Source organism: Myotis daubentonii, chromosome 1, assembly GCF_963259705.1.
Source record: "Myotis daubentonii chromosome 1, mMyoDau2.1, whole genome shotgun sequence".
Lineage (NCBI taxonomy): Eukaryota > Metazoa > Chordata > Mammalia > Chiroptera > Vespertilionidae > Myotis > Myotis daubentonii.
Genome location: NC_081840.1, coordinates 76,290,263 through 76,310,142, shown reverse-complemented (window position 1 = coordinate 76,310,142; position 19,880 = coordinate 76,290,263). Strand labels below are relative to the sequence as shown.

The 19,880-nt window shown below is 37.3% G+C and overlaps 1 protein-coding gene across 18 annotated transcripts in view; it reads left to right on the top strand.

The window, feature by feature from the left end:
• The window catches only part of HNRNPC (heterogeneous nuclear ribonucleoprotein C), a 40,418-nt gene extending 23,135 nt beyond the window's left edge, over positions 1 to 17,283 (top strand). For 9 of the 18 annotated variants that reach the window (XM_059707065.1, XM_059707037.1, XM_059707098.1 and 6 more), the window contains 7 exons: positions 6,496 to 6,771; positions 10,710 to 10,824; positions 11,415 to 11,462; positions 15,239 to 15,426; positions 15,933 to 16,046; positions 16,262 to 16,443; positions 16,543 to 17,283. In XM_059707065.1, coding sequence (XP_059563048.1) covers positions 6,531 to 6,771; positions 10,710 to 10,824; positions 11,415 to 11,462; positions 15,239 to 15,426; positions 15,933 to 16,046; positions 16,262 to 16,443; positions 16,543 to 16,626 — 972 coding nt within the window. In that variant the 5' untranslated portion in view covers positions 6,496 to 6,530 and the 3' untranslated portion in view covers positions 16,627 to 17,283. The remainder of the gene's footprint in view (positions 1 to 6,495; positions 6,772 to 10,709; positions 10,825 to 11,414; positions 11,463 to 15,238; positions 15,427 to 15,932; positions 16,047 to 16,261; positions 16,444 to 16,542) is intronic. The other 9 variants (XM_059707190.1, XM_059707126.1, XM_059707180.1 and 6 more) reach the window with 9 other exon arrangements.
• The last annotated feature ends 2,597 nt before the right edge of the window (positions 17,284 to 19,880 follow it).

Below are 19,880 nucleotides of genomic sequence, written 5' to 3'. Positions count from 1 at the left end.
TTAATCTCTACAAGTGAATTAAACAGGATGCAGAATAACAAGGGAACATAATCATTTCAGAAAACATTTTCCATATGAGTTTTACTCAAACCAATTTTAAGAAGGAAACATACTTTTTTTAATTCTACATATTTTATTTACTTAGATCTTCTGTAGTAATCAATATTGAAGCTAAGAAACAATTAATTTGGCACTGGCTAAGTCTGTCATTTGGTTAGAGCATCATCCTGATATGTCAAGGTTGTGTGTTTGATCCCTGGTCAGGGCACATAAAAGTATCAACCAAAGTGCATAAATAAGTGGAAAAATAAATTGATGTTCCCCTCTCTAAAATCAATTAAATTAAAAAGAAGCAAACTCATTGGCCAGTGTGGCTGAGTTGGTTAGGTGTTGTCCTATATACTGAAATGTTGCCAGTTTGATTCCCAGTCTGGGCACATGCCCGGCTTACAGTTTTAATGCCCTCTGGGGGGTATGCAGGAGGGAACTCACAGATGTTTATCTCTCTCCCTTTCTAAAAATCAATAAAAAATATATTTTTAAATATATTTTACTGATTTTTTATAGAGAGGAAGGGAGAGGGATAGAGAGTTAGAAACATCGATGAGAAACATCGATCAGCTGCCTCCTGCACGCCTCCTACTGGGGATGTGCCCGCAACCAAGGTACATGCCCTTGACCGGAATCGAACCTGGGACCCTTCAGTCCGCAGGCCGATGCTCTAGCCACTGAGCCAGACCAGTTAGGGCAATAAAAATATTTTTAAAAAAGAAAGTGAATTTGTCTTAATGAATTTCACTGAGAAACAATTACTGAGAAAACTAATGATTCCTTTCAACATTGAGGATTTATGGAGTGTCTAGGATGTGCAAGAAACTTGTAATATTCAAAAAGTGGGGGAAATTGGAATTTATAAAGTAGATCCATGAACTGGATATTTGTCTCTATCTAGATTCTGGATTGTTGATTATTAAAGTAACAGCCAATTCATGAAAATTAATGTAATTTCATTTAACAGCATTATTAGGCTATTAATACATATAGGTAAATTTGGTGTTCTTAAAACATTTGAATGGTTTTATAAAACAAGATTTGGATTGTTAATAAAGATTAACCAAAAGCAGAATACCTATAGAACATTTAAAAATATGTCTTTCCTAAGCACATAATTTATAAATAATATATAAGAAGTGAGAGACTATTCTTATGACTTCTAAGTAATATTTTAGAGATAAGCTTGGAACATCATAATACCTATAAGGTGGAATTTTAAGAATAACTTCACAAAAGGACTACAGAATGGTCACACATGACTCTAATCAAGCTTTTGGTCCCAGTTTTCCTATTTCAGGAAATGCAGATATCAGAATGTATGTAATCGTATTAAGAGGATGAAATTTCAGAAAAATTCAAACTGGGAACTGCAGGTCAAGTACCCTGTATTTGTCAACATATAAATTTTAAGTTGATGGGGAACTTACCTAAAAAGAGCTCTAAAAGAAATCAAATTTGCGCTCTGGCCAGGATAGCTCAGTTGGAGAATTTTGCTTCAATGATATGGATTTGATCTCCAGTCAGGGTACATAGAAGAATCAAGAAATGAATGTATAAGTGGAGCAAAAATCGATGTCTTTCTCTTTCTAAAAAAAACAACAAAACATAAAACAACATCAAATGTGTTTTAAAGAGTAAGACCATACTAAGAATACATATTTAGGTCATAGAAATACTTAAAAAGGAAGTAATAACTAGAGCAGAAACTTTTGGGGGGGAAGAGATGGAAATGATGTACATGGGACTTTTGTGTTAGTTTTAAGATTTTGTAGAGGCTAAGCTGCTCTAGCACTATCAAACCTTTAAAAAAAAGTTATTGGGGGTCTTTTGTGTTTGTTTTTTTGCTTTCAGAGAGAAAGCAAGGGAGATATAAGCATTTATATGAGAGAAATCTATCTTTTGCTCCTGCACGCCCCCTACCCAGGGATTGACCCTGCAACCTGGGCGTGTGCCCAGATTGGGAATGGAACCGGTGACCTCTTGGTTCATCAGTCGATGGTCAACCACTGAGCAACACCAGCCAGGCCCATCAAATCTTGTTATTCACTATTGGAGCAGGCAAAAAACTCCCATTTCAGCTGCCTATCTTAAAATTAGTTATTTTTAGTAATACTAGCTGGATATTTTGGGATTCTTTAATTCCTAGGTCTTATAACTCCCAGTTGCTACTTCCCCAGTTAGTGATACCATGCATGTTGGCTTGCCCTTGCCAGCTTGTATTTTGCGAGTTTTGATTGGGGGGATACCATGACACCAAGTTTTGTCTGTGGTTTTTTGGCTTTACTATATGATTGCTTTTATGTAAGGATTCAGAACAATTCCAGAACTATTCTGTGTTGTTGCTGCTTTCTTCCAGGAATCCCAGTTCATTTCCAGTAGTGTCTGTGCATTTAGGATTGTGACCATTTTTCTCCCCTCAGCAGTCAGTGTGAAGTGTGACCTGAGATCATTTGGTTCTTTCTAAAACTTTAGAAAATCTGTTCCCTCTTCAGAAAATGTTCAGTAGCAGTACCACTAGAATTTTTGGTTCCCATTTCTCCCCTGAAGTAGCCCTGGTGCCTGGTACTTAGCAAATACAATTAAAAAGTAATTTGTAATAACTCTTGTTTAATTCTTTAAAAGGATGTGTTCCTAGGAGTGGGATTAATGGGTCTTTGTGGGTTTTCTGTCTTTTCTGTTACATCTTGATTAAATCCTTATAGTTAAGTATGGACATTGAAAGCTAATCAGGTGACCTTAGCACAGCTTTGAAACTGAAATCATTGTATTATTTTTTCATTAACATTTTTATATCACGGAAAATGGGAAATAAAATCCTGTCCTAAAATTCAGAGATGACAGTCACTGTTAGTACCTTTTTTATTTATATTCTTGGATATCTTTCTACCAGTCTATTCGAATAGGATTCATTGAGAGAATTAAACCATAAGGCAGCCACTTGCCACAGGACACTAGTGTGTCACAAGAATTTTTAAAACATGTAATACCCGACTATTTAGTCAGGGTTACTGACTTTTTTCCTGAGGCTCCCAAGTAAAAAATACGGTAACAGCCAGTACAACAGCCATCCATTCAGCCATACGACTGAATCAAAATTACACAATTTTTTTTTGTATTTTTTGATGTGCTGCAGAATTTTAGTAATTATGTGTGCCATGAGATGAAATATGTTGAAAATCATTGCCCTAACTCATTTTCTATATGTGATGCATTCTGTTTTATATGTAGCATCCTTGTAAAAATTGAGGAAATAGTCATTTAAATCCATTTCTGTTCTGTGGTTCAAAGGAGTATATGTAAAAGGGACATAAATCTAATGTCTTTTTGGTGTTTTCAGCTCATGTTCAGTATGCTGCTGGCATGTAGAACCATCCTTTTCTCTTTAGTAGGTTTTTTGGTTTTGTTTTTGTTAAGCCTCCCCGAGGATTTTTTACATTGGAGGAGGGTGGGTAGAGAGAGAGAAACATTGACGTGAGAGAGAGAGAATTGCCTCCCAACCGGACCAGGGAACAAATCTGCAAACTTGGTTATGTGCCCTTAACTGGGAATCTAACTCGCAACCCTTAGGTGCACAAGCTGAACACTGAGTGAGCCAAACTGGTCAGGGCTGGGTTTATGTTTATTCTTATTGTTGTTCTAAAGATTTCTGGCCTTCACAGTTACATTTGAAAGGCTATGGGTGATTCTCAGTGACTATTGTTAGGTAAATTTCCATTGTTTAGTCTAGAAAAAAAATGGTTAAGAACTACTGTTTAAATAAGAATATAATTTATAAACCAAAATAAAATAGATTGTGTCCTGAATTTCAGAAATGCTAGAAGGGAAAAGCAGTCGTTACATCCTTTTATATATATATACTAAAGGCATGGTGCATGAAATTCGTGCATGGGGGGGAGGTCCCTCAGCCCAGCCTGCATCCTCTCCAGTCCGGGACCCCTTGGGGGATGTCCCACTGCTGGTTTAGGCCTGATTGGCAGTTGGACATCCCTCTCACAATCCTGGACCGCTGGCTCCTAATCGCTCACCTGCCTGCCTGGTCGCCCCTAATTGCCCCCTCTCCTGGCCTGGTTGCTCCGAACTGCCCCCACCCTGCTGACTTCGTCATCCCCAACAGTCCCCTCACCCCACCCACCCCCACCCTCGCCAGCCTGGTTGTCCCTAACTGCCCCCTGCCCCTCACTGGCCTGGTTGCCTCTTACTGTCCCCCCCACCCCGACCCCCCGCTGGCCTGGTTGCCCCACATAACCTGTTGTTCACCCACACAGCCTGTTGTTCAGTCGTTGGTTGTCCCTTACTAAGCCCCCTTGCCGGCATGGTCATAGGCAGCCATCTTGTGAGGGTGTGAGGGTTAATTTGCATATTACCTCTTTATGATATAAGATGTATGTATGTATATGTTTATTGGTTTCAGAGAGGAAGGGAGTGGGAGAGAGAGAGAGAAACATCAATGATGAGAGAGAACCATTGATCGGCTGCCTTTTGCATGTCCACCCACTGGGGATCGAGCCTGCAACCCGGGCATGTGCCCTTGACCAGAACTGAAACCAGGACCCTTCAGTCCGCAGACCAACGCTCTGTCCATTGAGTCAAACCGGCTAGGGCAGTTGTTACATCTTTAAAATCAGTACTGCTTGTGAAATGACTAGGTATTTTATGGGTCAGAATTGTGGTCCTGTATAAATGTTATATATTACAATTAAATGTGTGTATATAAGACATTTTAACATAAATCCATGAGAATTAATTTGTCATGTTTCTCTTGAGTATTGGAAAAATATCATTAGACACTGGTATCTTTAAATTAATCTTTACAGTGTTACCCTAAATCAGTGGTTTTCAACCTGTGGGTCGGGACCCCTTTGGGGGTCGAACGACCCTCCACAGGGGTCGCCTAAGACCATCGGAAACCACATATATAATTACATATTGTTTTTGTGATTAATCACTATGCTTTAATTATGTTCAATTTGTAACAATGAAATTGGGGGTCACCACAACATGAGGAACTGTATTAAAGGGTTGCGGCATTAGGAAGGTTGAGAACCACTGCTCTAAAGTGAAAGTGGGTCCATCATAACTGGTGGTTGGAATGGCAACTGGCAGCAAACAGATACAAAAGCTAAAAGAATGCCAAACATTAAGATTGAATCTAACATACATAAAGATAGTTTTGAAATAGTCTCAGGAAGCCTTAGTTCCTGTCGTGGTCTTTTGATTTCACCCAGTTTATCATCACCATCTAGTAGTATTAAATGTCCCAACTATATTTTGTAGGTTACCACATAAGGAAGTAAAAGAGCCATCAAATTCTATAAAAAGATATAATACTTAAGGTATCTGGCATATTGAAAGTCAATTGAGGTACCTAGAAATAGGTATTTCCAGAGTGAATGAATTGTTTGTGTTTATTGCCTTTGTATAATGAGGTTAATTATACTTGAAGGGCAGGTTGTCAATTGTCCACATTAATCTAGCTGAAGAGTGGTTTATCGGCAGAATTTCGAGGGTCCTCCCAAGCAAATCCTTATTTTCTTTTTTTAAAAAAAATAAATTTTTATTGTTTTCAGAGAGGAAGGGTGAGGGGAGAGAGAAATATCAGTGATGAAAATCATTGATCGGCTGGCTCCTGTACAACCCCTACTGGGGATTGAGCCTGCAACCCGGGCATGTGCCCTTGACTGGAATTGAACCTGGGACCCTTTCCTCTGTAGGCTGATGCTCTATTAACTGAGCCAAATCAGCTATAGCCCTATTTTGTATTTTTAAAAATATATTTTTTTTATTGATTTCAGAGAGGAAGGGAGAGGGAGAGAAATAGAAACATCAGTGATGAGAATCATTGATCGGCTGACTCCTGCACAACCCCTACTGGGGATCAAGCCTATATCCTGGGCATGTGTCCTTGACTGGAGTCAAACCTGGGACCCTTTAGTCCGAAGGCTGACACTCCATCCACTTGAGCCATACTATCTAGGGCTCGAGGGCTTTTTTATATCTTTGGGAGAGTGAGTGACTCGTTTTAATAAAAGCAATGTGCAAGAATATGGTAGATGGCAAGTAATGGCTAGGTTAGCATGACTGAGAAGGTGAAAAATGAGTTGAAATTTGTAGTAGATAACTTAGGGGTTTCTAATTTGCATGAGAACTTTATAACAGGGGTCATTTGGAATTAAATGTTCAGGAAGATTGTGTTGCCAATTGTCTGTGGAGGGGAAAAAATAATCTGGAATACACTAGAGAAGGGGAAGTTGAATTTCTATAAAGATATATTCTTGGCCACTAATCTCTGAAGAGTAATAGAGTTGCTGTTTTGAGATCCGTGGAGGTTGGCTGGTACTCTAGGTAGTCACAGTGGTTTAAAATAAGAGTAGATGAAGTTTTATCAAGGAATACTTTGTTTTTAGCATCTTTTCACCTGAATGCATTTTTGTTTCCTTCTAGTTTTGGCTTTGTGAGGAACTTAATCATCAAAGACAATGGCCAGCAATGTTACCAACAAGACGGATCCTCGCTCCATGAACTCCCGTGTATTCATTGGGAATCTCAATACTCTTGTGGTGAAGAAATCTGATGTGGAGGCTATCTTCTCAAAGTATGGCAAAATTGTGGGTTGCTCTGTTCATAAGGGCTTTGCCTTCGTTCAATATGTTAATGAGAGAAATGCCCGGGCTGCGGTGGCAGGAGAAGATGGCAGAATGATCGCTGGCCAGGTTTTAGGTAAGATATGAGTTGAATTAATTTTTTCATTGATTATGTAATTCAGATATGAGGATTTTTCTGTGTTTTTTTTTGTTTTTTTTCTTTATCATTTTAATAGTCTGAGATTTTCTGGGTTTGATAATTGACTTCATCGGCATAATAAAAATCTTAGGTTTATAGATATATTAGGCTAAATACAGACTTTTATTATGCCATTAGTAGTTGAGACTAGATAACCCTCACTTGGTAGTCTTGGGTAAGGTACAGGAGGTAGGAATGATATTTCATAAGGTAATAAATGGCTGTGGGTACTGCTCACAGTGGACTGGTAGAATACAATATAGCAGGGGTCCTCAAACTTTTTAAACAGGGGGCCAGTTCACTGTCCCTCAGACCGTTGGAGGGCCGGACTATAGTTTAAAAAAAACCATGAACAAATTCCTATGCACACTGCACATATCTTATTTTGAAGTAAAAAAACAACGGGAACAAAAATACAATATTTGTATTTGCATGTGGCCCACGGACCGTAGTTTGAGGACCCCTGCAATATAGCTTAGTTACTCATGGGCTGCAGAATCAGATTACTTGGCTCTGCATTGGGGCTTTACACTGTGTTAGGCAGCTTACTTAGCTTGGCTGAGCCCTAAATTTTCTCATCTCTTCAAATGGAGATAATGGTATTTCGGTTTATTACTTATTCTTACCTGAGGTATTAGTATTTGAGGATGTCAAGAGGATTTAGATAAATTGAGATAATTCATGAAAGCGTAGAACTCCATCATGTTAGCTAGAGACGCTTTAAACGTGTTAATTCTTCTGTACCTTTCACATTTAAAAATTTTATGACAATTTGTTGAAGCCCTTAGTATTTTCCTACACCCTGAACTGATTGCTTCCTTATCATTAATTTTTTTCTACCCCTATGATCTGGAGCAGTGCTAGTTCAATAGAAATAGAATGTGAGCCATATATGTGACTTTTAAATTTGTAAATAACTGTATTAAAAGAAGTAACAAAAGGGTGAGTTTAATTTTACTTAACTCATTATACCCAAAATATTGTCATTTTGATATGTAATTATTTAAAAATATGATTTGGGGTATTTTATATTCTCTTTTCATCCCAAGTCTTTGAAATCCATTGTGTATGCATACTTATAAAACATCTGAATTCAGACATAATACATTTCTTTTTAAAAATTTGAGTTGTATTGATTTTAGAGGAGAGAGAGAAATACTCGATTTTGTTGTTTCATTTATTTATTTATACATTCATTGGTTGCGTTATAGTGTATCACATCTGATGGCCTACCACCTTTGTCCATTTTTGGTGATATTAAGAAAATTTGTGGGTTCAAGTTTTACATCCTGACCTATCTGTGATAAAGTTCCCCATCGGTTTTTCACCTTATGGTGATGATATTTTTAGGTAATTTATTAGGGGTTCAAAAGAGTGGGTTTTCTAATTCCTTCTGCACTTATTAACTGGAATTTTTCTAAACAACAACTTGCTAATATTTGATTTTTCTGAAATACTGTTCACATTGGAAAGGCCGAATAAATCTGTTCAAATTTTGGTGTAATTGATCCTCTAGCAACCTATAAATATAGCCATAGCTTTTGTTTACTATTATTTTGAATTCATATATTTAAATAGGTGTGTTTTTAGTCCATTGCAATTTTTTAAATTGATTTTTAGAGAGAGGAAGGGAGAGAAAAGAGAAAGAGAGAGAAACGTTGCTTTGTTGGTTCTTGTATGTGCTTTGACCGAGAGTCGAATCCACAAACTTGGCTTATTGGGACGCACTCTAACCAACTGAGCTAGCTGGTTAGAGCCACAAATCATTCTTTAGAACTCCAAATAATTTCTTTTAGCCTAGTGGATCACCTTCAAGTTGGTCCCTATGTCATTGTGACCTTCCTAATCGAATAATGTATTGTTGCCTCATTTTCTGGCACCAGAAGACATTCCAGGTCATCTGGTATATAGCTTGACATAAACTTGGAATTTGCCCTTTTGCCCAGGAGCCTTGGCTCCTTTTAACGACAATTATTTAGAAACCACTGTCTGTGTATATCAGGAGTTAGGGTTTGAATTTTAATTGCTTCTGACTAGATTCAGTGGATAGATTAGGAGAAACTTACGCTTTTTAAGAATAGAAAAAATACAATTTTATGTGTACTTCGTGCTACAGTTTTAAAATAATCATACTTGTATTTTTACTAAAATTAATATTATGAAATGCAATTTTATTAATATATAGTCTATTGACTATTGATTCAGTACTATAGTTTGGAATCACATGAAACCTATAAAGTTGTATAATCAACTTTGATAAAGTTTAGTTCTTTCGTTTCATTTTTTTTACACTTAAAAATTGCTTTTAAAAATATTTTTATTGATTTCGGGGAGAAAGGGAGAGAAATAGAAACATCTATCAATGATGGGAATCATTGATTGGCTGCCTTTTGAATACCCCCTTCTGGGGATCAAGCCTGCAATCCAGGTATGTGCCCTTGCCCTTGACCAGAAAATCGAATCTGGGACCCTATAGTCCACGTGCTGACACTCATTTCACTGAGCCAAAATGGCTAGGGCAAAATTGCTTTTTAAAAAATGTAATTCTATCTTGCCCTGGCCAGTGTGGCTCAGTTGAGCATTATCCAGTGAATCAAAAGGTCCCTCATTGGATTTCAGGTCAGTGGACATGCCTGAGTTACGGGCTCAATCCCCAATAGGGGCCATGAAGAGGGCAGCCAATCCATGTTTCTTTGTCATCGATGTTTCTCTCTCATACATGTTTCTCTCATACACGTTTCTCTCTCCTACTCTCCCTTTCTCTCACTCTCAAAATCAATAGAATATACATTTTTTAAAAATTTAATCTTTAATGTTATAAATGTCTATAGTCAAAACTATAAAAGGGCAAGGCTTTTATAAACATTAGATATTAAAAATTAGAAATGAATTTAGTGGACCAAAAACTGAAGATTATTCATGAATTGTCTATTTAGCAAAAAGACAATGTACTAAATGTCTGTTTTTTAATTGGTTATTTGATGACCTGAGTTTTAAAAGAGCTACAATGGCCTCTTGTTAATGAGGAGCACACGAACTCTTGGTTGGTAGGCAGTGGATGGACAGGGTAAGTAGTTGGCTGCTAGAATGGGTGTTTTAAATATTTACATTTTATATGGAAACTAGAGGCCCAGTGCATGAAATTCCTGCACGGGTAGGGTCCCTAGTGGCTGCCTGCAGGGCCTTCCTTTGTGCTGTGTTGCCCCCTGGTTGTTATTGCACGTTATAGCGAGCAATCGAACTCCCAGACAGGACACTGCACATTAGGCATATATATATATATATATTAGGATTTTTTTTCTCTTTTCTTAGTGTATGTTTATGTATGTGCATGTAAAGGTTGTTAAGCACTTCCGCAGAGTACTTCTTAAGCATTTTTTTATGCAACTTTATAGTTGGTTCTACTTGTAAGTAGAATAAACATTTGCATTTGGGGAAATTTAAGGGTACCATACTTCAAATATATTAATTCATGAACTGACATACAAAATCTCTGAGGTCATTTATTTCTAATATATTTGTTTAATTTAAAATGCACAGAATCATTTCTGGAAAGGCAGCTATTAGTCACTGATACTTTTTTCCTGTGATACTAAGTGAAAAATGGGTGTTCTGAATGGTAAGCGTTTCATTGGAGTAGAAGCTGAGTGTGGAAGGTACCAAAGACAAACTTAATGTGTTATAAATAATGAAAACTTTTTTGATACAGAAGGAATGGAAGATTAAATGTTTCAGCCTTATAAAAATTCTTGAGTGTTTATATCACAAGGAAAGATGAGTTACAGTGTTAGATCTTTGTGGATTTATATGACTTATGGACATTTATTAAAATCCCAACAGTGTTGTCACTAAAATTTTTGTTTTTGTTTTTTCAGATATTAATCTGGCTGCAGAGCCAAAAGTGAACCGAGGAAAAGCAGGTGTGAAACGATCTGCAGCGGAGATGTACGGGTCAGTACCAGAACACCCTTCTCCGTCCCCTCTACTCAGGTCCGGAACTTTATTATTTATAACTCCATTGTGTCCATCAGTGGGCATATTCTCTATCTGTCTTGCTGGATATGGGAGGGCTAACTGTAGTATGTTTTATTTGTGTCTAAGTAATGCTTTATTAATTCTTTGTTAATATACTTCCTTTTCACCCATTTCCCAGAAAATTATTAGAATTCCCTGAGATTTTGGCTATTAAAAAGTACTTTGGTATTTAGCATAAATTATAAAATTCTTCAAGAGGAGTTGAGCTTCTCAGGAGCTGAGGAGTAAGAAAGGGAAGATGGCCTAAGAATGTTTAGTTTACTATTGTAATTTTCAGTGTTTTTATTTTGGCTGTTATGTAGTGTGTTGAAATTTTAGCAAAACTTTCACCTGAATTTGAATTTGTCCACTGCATGTTCAGTGGCCTAAGGTGCTTAGAATTTAGTGATGTTAATTGAATGATGATTGGGAGTTGTTCCATGCTAATCTGTTGATCTATTTGTTGTGGTTGGTTTGGCATGGGCTTTGGGGTTTTTTCCCCTATCTGCTGTTGTGAATTGACATCAATGGCTTCAAATTAATGCTCTTTGGTGTTTATTTTTCAGCTCCTCTTTTGATTTGGACTATGACTTTCAACGGGATTATTATGACAGGTATGTTAAAAAGTGTTTTGTCTATCTTGATAAAAAGCACCTAGTGAGAATCATTTTGTTTTTTCTATTTTGTAGTAACGAACAACATAAACATTTTCAAACAAAGTCTCTTCTTTCTGCAAAAAAAAAACAAAATGAAAAATGCTTTCCTGCAAATTGAGGTAGACTAGTAAGGTGACATTCCTATAGATTTCAAAGAATCGGCTTACATATCTTTAGGGCATATTGGGACATGTCCAATATTTTCTGGACTACGGTTTTTCTTGAAACACGTCAGTTTTCTTTTTGTTTTAATTTGTATGCCAAATAAAAGGATTTACTGACTTACCTAATGATGAAATGATGCTTAAATAGCAGTTACATGTTTCTTCATTATTTCCCTATGGCATACTTGCCACTTGGGTTTGCATTGTATGGGGTTACAGTAAAATTTAAAAAATGATTTCTAACCTTAAATATTGTACAGTGAATTTTAAGCAAATCAACTAATACAAAATAGGCTATAATCAGTATACATAATGAATTAACAATACAGATTGCTTTGGGAGTTAATGTTGGAGTGTTACAATTTATATTATAGATTAGGAATCATGGTGATATAGTTCTAATAGGTAAGGGGGTTGGCCGGCCATTGTTGCTCAGTGTTGAGCGTCAAACCATGAACCAGGAGGTCATTGTTCAATTCCCAGTCAGGGTACATGCCTAGGCTGCAGGCTGGATCCCCAGTGGAGGCTGCCAATCAATGATTATCTCTCACCATTGATGTTTCTCTTCCTCTCTCGTCCTCTCTCTGAAATCAATGAATGAATGAAAGATAAGGAGGTTGGAATAATGATTTCTTCTTGTGCTTTTAGAACAGCATTAGTATTGTTGGAGATTCCTAAGAAATAAAATTGAAAGATGGTATGGGTAGGGATAAGTTATGGGTGGCTTTTATTTTTAATTTTATTTTCTATTTTTTCTATCACCTTTTATCTCACCTATGCCCTCTTCTACATCCAGCTGATAATAGGAATTAATTATTGGGGGGTGGCATGATATGCAGAAAGTATTGGTATTATATTGGCATTCAGATAATAATCTTCATGAATTATTAACACGTTAAGCACCATGTCAGTCACCGGTGACTGACATACTTTCTGTTTGGACCTCGTCAGTCTCCGGCCACGAGCATATCGGTGAAATTGAATATCATACACTAAACCGAAAGGAAGACAAAACAGGCTTGGCGCTTAATGTGTTAAGGAAACATTAGATATATTTGGTTTGGTACTTTTTAAGTTATGCATTATATGATAGTATTTGACCATACTCATACATGTACTTGATAAATAAGTGTAAGTTTTGCCTTTGTGTTTGAGAAATATCATGTAGACTATGGTAGCTAATTATTAAAAGGCCAAAGGAATAAGACTGGAAAAATTGTTTTAGATCTACATCATAAAAATCCTTGAATGCTAATAAGGTTGTATGATTTGAGTCGAATTATTGCATCATCAAATGATTATTTCATTTGTCTTGAGAGATTTCTTCAGATTTTTATGTTTGAACACATTTTGAAAAATAATGATTTTTCTACTTCAAAAATATAAAAATGGCAGATCTTAGTTGGGAGAACAGATCTGGGAAAACTTGGTCAGTGATAGTTACTTGAAGGTCCTGAAATTTTGTGAATAACAGAATTTGTCTGAAGCAGTTATTTTTTATCCACTACCATCCCACACATAGGAATCTCTTGGCCACATTTAAAAAAAATACTCATGCCCAACTACATCTGTAGTGATTTTTATACAGCTGGTTTAGGTAGACTCTTTATTGGTGTGTTTTAAAGCTCCCAAAGAATTCTAATGTCCAGGGAAGGTTGAGAATCATTGATAACCTAGAACAAGGAAGTAATTTTGTTTCTGTGACTTTTACCCTATTTCTCTGTCATGACACCTTTTAGAAAAAATTTTAATACACATTTTATGGATATAATTTCTGGGGTATTATGAACTCTTACTAGGTAAGAAACTTTTCTAAATTGTATGTATAAAATTCAGACAGCGTAACCCTACCTTTATGAGAATAGTCTTATCATCTCACCCTGTAAATACAGGGTGTCCCCCAAAAACGTATATACACTTTGAGTTATTCCAGTGGGTTAAATCGCTAAAGAAAGAAGCATCAATCAACGTATCAGCTGTTAAAGTGTGTGTACATTTTTGGGGGGGACAATCTGGCATGTTTGGAAAAATTGTTTTAAGTGAGGAATCTCACAAAACTTAATAAAAAGAGACACAGACAGCAAGGAATGGTGAAGAAATGTAAATGTTTGCAGAAATATCTATTTAGTCCAAAAAATTGATGGCAACACACTCTTGGCTTCTTTGTTTTTAAAGAGGCAAAATAATACCTTTAGTTACTCTTTACTAATGTATTGCCTGATGATATGTTGTGACAGTTAAAAGTAATGTCTTCCCCTTTCCATTCTAAGTAAGTAATAGCTACTAAAGAGCTGGTCAAGTATAGTACTAAGTTCTGTGATGGGAAAATGAACAGGCTTAGTGAAGAATGGAAAAAACTACTCAGAAAAATGGTGTTAGCTTTCACTCAGAAGTTCTGAATATACTTTATTTGTAAGGTTAAAATATTTATTATTATCCTCTATGCAGATATCTTAGCAACAGCCCCATGGCTAGAAAAGAGGAACTGGAGTCAGGGAAAGGTGCAGGTAGTTACCATTGTAATTGTTGAAATTGGAGGTCTTGGTGAGATTTATTGGGTTAAAGTTATACAAGTAGATGCTTTGTGGAAGAGAAGAATCGAGTATAGTTGAGATTCCCTCTTTTATGACTAGGATTACATGATTAAAGGTTACATGAAGGGAGGTCAGGCAATTTTGTTGATCTCTTACTCTATAGATCTTTTCAAGCAAGACCTATTGATCAGAGGTAAAGAAAAAGTTTGTATAGTGGTGGGAGAGATTTCATTGAATTGCAAGATGGGTGAAAGAAGCTATCCATATATTCCTTAAGCTAATACTTGAGCCCTCATTTTGTTCTAGGCTCACAAAGTTTTAGATTTTGGATTAACTCAATTTTATTGGGGTTAGAAGAGCTATCATCTTTATTATTAATTATTATTGATTTCAGAGAGGAAAGAACAGAGAGAGAGAGAAACATCAATGGTAAGAGAAAATCATTGATCGGATGCCTCCTGCTCGCCCTTTACTGGGAAACGAGCCCGCAACCAAGGTATATGCCCTTGACCATAATCAAACCTGGGACCCTTCAGTCCACAGGCTGGCGCTCTATCCACTAAGCCAAACCAGCTAGGGCAAAAGCTATCATCTTGCCTCCCTCCCGTTTCTTTCCTTTTTTAAAATATTCCTGAGCAGTGCTACACCTGCTTGGAAAGGCATGTGATTAAGAGAGCAAGAGGATTCTTGGCTACTTGGGAAAGCTAAGAGATGCCTCTTTATGTGTCACCTAAGGTGACATTTTAGATAAGAAGAAAGTTTGCATTTGCTCAGATCCCCTGTCGGTTGTATCTTGTGTGGACCTGATTATGTTATAGTTACTAGGACGATTTTAAATATATATCATTGATCAGCTTCCTCCTGATCAAAGAAAGGGACTGAGCCCACAACCTGGGCATGTGCCCTGAACCAGGAATCAAACTATGACCTCTGATTCATAGGTTAACGCTCAAACACTGAGCTACAATGGCTGGGATAATTTATTGTTTTATAAGTTGCAGTTGTTTGATCTTGCTGACTTAATTTAGTTGTGAAGGAATTCTGTCTTCTTCTTATCCAATAGGATGTACAGTTACCCAGCACGTGTTCCTCCTCCTCCTCCTATTGCTCGGGCTGTAGTGCCCTCAAAACGCCAACGTGTATCAGGAAACACATCACGAAGGGGCAAAAGTGGCTTCAATTCTAAGAGTGGACAACGAGGATCTTCTTCCAAGTCTGCAAAGTGTATGTATTATTGCAGCTTCGTGGTATTTATTCTGTGTTGAAATAGTGAAATTAATGCTGCTAATAATTTGTTTTTGTACAAAGCCTTTGCATAATAAAAGTAATAAAAGAGGAGAATATAATGATTAAGGGACCAGTTCTAGATTGCCTTCTATCCTTAAGACCCTGGTAATTGAATACTTTAGGGAGTTGAGGCACCTGTTAAATTTGTTTAATATATGTCAATAAAACTGTACAGAGAAAGTGCTTTAAAAAGGAATTGAAGTCTTAGCAGGTCCACAAAAGTCAGAATGCTACTGTTAATGGAGTAAGCACATAAAGGAGTTTGTTTTCCTTTACCAGCTACAAGATTGAAGGTCCCCATTACTGAGACAATCTGATACTAATGCCATTTCTCCCTAGGGATTTCCTGTTGGCTACTAGTGTATAGTGTAGTAGGAATGTTTTTGATAACTTGTAGCTTCTGGTATTTTGATTCTCATCTAAGGTTTTATTTATTTTAAAAGTGAAAGGAGATGACCTTCTGGCCATTAAGAAGGAATTGACCCAGATAAAACAAAAAGTGGATTATCTACTGGAAAGCCTGGAAAAAATTGAAAAGGAACAGAGCAAACAAGCAGGTAAATGGTACTGCTGCTTTTTGGGGGATGTAGATTTGGGTTAGTTACCTAAGGTAATTGAAAATATATGTTGAATAGTGGGTGTAAAGCAATTGAATGTGAAACTTGGGGAGTTTGAATTGGGGAGGGCATTTATGTGGGGGGAATTAGGCTGCAGTTCTGTATTGATGAGTGGGAATTGTTTACACCCTATGGACATTAATATCCCTGGACAGACTTGTCCTTCTCGTCCCCAGTAGAGATGAAGAATGATAAGACAGAAGAGGAGCAGACCACCAGCTCCCTGAAGAAAGATGAGACTAATGTGAAGATGGAGTCCGAGGGGGGTGCTGAGGATTCTGCTGAGGAGGGGGACCTACTGGATGATGATGATAATGAAGATCGGGGGGATGACCAGGTGAAAACCACGGGAAAGGAAAGAAAAAGGTGGTGGAGGGGGGATCAGGGACACATGGAGTGCCTCTAACTCCATCCTATTTGTGTCTGTTTCTCACAGCTGGAGTTGATCAAGGATGATGAAAAAGAGGCTGAGGAAGGAGAGGATGACAGAGACAGCGCCAATGGCGAGGATGACTCTTAAGCACATAGTGGGGTTTAGAAATGTTGTCCCATTATTTCTTTATCTAGGCGCTTGTCTGAGATCAAAATTTTCACCAGATCCTCTCCCTAGTACCTTCAGCACATGCTCACTGTTCTCCCCATCTCGTCCCTCCCATGTTCATTAATTCATATTGCCCTGCGCCTAGTCCCATTTTCACTTCCCTTTGATGCTCCTAGTAGTTATGTTAAGTCTTAACCCTGTAATTTTTGCTTTTAATTTTGATACCTCTTTATGACTTAACAATAAAAGGATGTATGGTTTTTATCAACTGTCTCCAAAATAATGTCTTGTTATGCAGGGAGCACAGTTCTTTTCATTCATATATGAGTTCAGTAGTTGCTTCCCTAACTGCAAAGGCAATCGCATTAGTTGAGTAGCACCTGAGAGCAGCTTTGAGTTAGAGGTATGTGTTTTATACCCCATATAAGAGTGCTATGTGGGGCTGTTCAACACAAATGTAACAATGTATTTTTGTGAATGAGAGTTGGCATGTCAAATGCATCCTCTAGGTAAATAATTAGTGTAATAGTTTTAAGATTTGTTTTCTAAAGTTGATACTGTGGGTTATTTTTGTGAACAGCCTGATGTTTGGGACCTTTTTTTCTCAAAATAAACACGTCCTTATTAAACCAGGAATTTGGAGGAAAAAAACCTGGTTTTTTTATTTTTGTACTTTATATTTATTTCAAATACTTCGTTTCACAGCGGTTTCTACAAAACCTTTAGAATGTACCACATATATTTTTATTTGAATTGTAATCATTGTGCATAACAACACACACTACTCAAATTATATTTCATTGGGGTGAGTGTTAACATTAAGGAGAAAAGTAACTTTGATGTGGAATGGAGGGTTTTCAAAATTGCTTTTATACCCTAATGGAAAAAAAATTGGGAAATACGTGAAGCTTTTTCACCAATGCTTTGTGGTCCATTTGTGCCCTTTTTGAGGTATTGGTTGTGTGCTAAATTGTTACATCCTTAAAGGAAGAGGTTCAGACATGTCAGGATTTTAGGGAAATTGAAATAACTGGAGAATGAAACTTACTTTCTTCCATTTTTGTCCTTTCAATTACTGTTTATAGCACCAGTTACCTTCTGGATTCTGAGTCTTTGCCTCAGTGTTACTGAAAATAGAAAACCTCTTTCCTAGGTAACTGAGAACATAGGTGTACACACTTATTTATTTTCAATTAGTTCAATTCATATGAAGTAATTTTTGTGCACCCCTACCCAATTACTTGCAATGATTTTTAGGCATAGGATACTAGTTAACACCCAGACTTTTAAGGGCAGATTTATTAAACTGCTTCCAGATCTGTGATGCTTGCCGGTCCTGAACGGTTGAATATGTGTATGTTTTATATTTCCGTTTTTCCTGCAGAACATGACAAAAACATGGTTAGTTTAGACTATTATCCACACAAGCCTTGATTCCCTGGAAAGTTGCTCTTTTATAACTCACAGCAAAGACATTTATGACCGAGCTACTATGAGAGAAAGTTCTATTTATAAAAATCTCCTAAATCATTATATCACAAAGCAGAATAGGAAGAGGCTGAACTATGGGCTGCCCTTGGATCTGAGATCCACAGTATCAAAGTAGCTTTTGTGTTAAGTTGATCAAACATACTACTACCCACCTTGTTTTCTAGTCATGTGATTTTCTATGCTGCACAAACTCACTTTTGAGAGATAACTCATGACAAAATAAAGTGGATGCTTAGCTGGATTCTTAGAAAGAGTCAGTGTTCTAAAATGCTAATAACACTTATTTAATATATTTCAGAGAGGGAGAGAGATAGGAAACATCAATAATGAGAGAGAATCATTGATCTGCTGCCCCCTGCATGTAATGGGGATTGAGCCCGCAACCCAGGCATGTGCCCTGACCAGGAATTGAACCGTGTCCTCCTGGTTCATAGGTAGATGCTCAACCACTGATCACACCGGCCAAGCTAAAACATTTTTACTGGTTTTTAGAAAGAGAGAGGGAGAGAAAAATTGATAGAGCTTTACATCAATTGGCTGTCTCTTGCCTGTCCCCTACCTGAGATCAAGCTCTCCACCTAGGCATGTGCAATCCCCCCAGTGCATCGGATGATGCCCAACCAACTGAGCAACGCTGGCCAAGGGGGAAAGTGTCTATTTTCTTCATTTAAAAAAAAAAAAAATTGGTTTCAGAGAGAGGAAGGGGGAGAGAGAGAAACATCAATGATGAGAATCATTGATTGCCTGCCTCCTGCACGCCCCCCACTGAGGATCAAGCCCACAACCTAGGCATATGCCCTTGACTGGAATCGAAACCGGGACCCTTCAGTCTGCAGGCCGACGCTCTATCCACTGGGCCAAACCAGCTAAGGTGAAAGTGTCTATTTCTAATTCCTTCAAAACTAAATATTCAAAGAAACTGAGGAATGGCTCTTTTTTGATAGCTAGAGAAATGATCATCCACTCTTAGAAAATCTGCACACACAGGGTTATTGACAAAAGATGTGTCTAGGTTGTCTTCATGGGGAAGAATCACTTTACACTCTTGTTCTCAGGCTACTGTGAATTAAATGCCTTCATAGTTGAAAAGAGGTTTCCAAGTAGATTTCAGTTCAAATGTTACCATAATATCCTAAGCCTTTAAAGTTTGTAAGATTAGTGCTAGTCAGTGCAGGTTCTTAAACCTCTTACAGAGGAAACTAGGTGTAACAGAAAAGAAAATGCAAACAGGAACGGCAAGGCATGGTAAATTGGAAAGGAATAAACGGAAGTCCAATGAGGACTGAGAATGTAATGGAAGGAGTAGAAGGAAATGTGCTGTCATTTCAGCCATCCAGTAATCATAAAATGTCAAAGGAATCTATTGGACAATTTAGCAGCGAAGCCCAGTGGGATGAAAGAAAGTAAAACAACAGACGACAAACTTTACAAGTACTAGTATTTAGGTAATGTTACAGAAATACTTGGGGAATAGGGAATAGCTATATGTTTAATGAGATCAGTTGAAAGATGTACTTTATTCTGAGAATATGTGGCTAGCCACTGATGCACTAATTTTCAGGCGAGAACCAGCAAGCATCATCGTTGACTGTGGCCTGGGGAAATGAAGGACTTAGCCACATAAACATTCTTACTGACCTTTCTACTTAATATAAGAGAAATTAAACTACACCAGTGATTTTCAACCTTTTTCATCTCATGACACACGTGAACTAATTAAAATCCTGTGGCACACCAAAAAG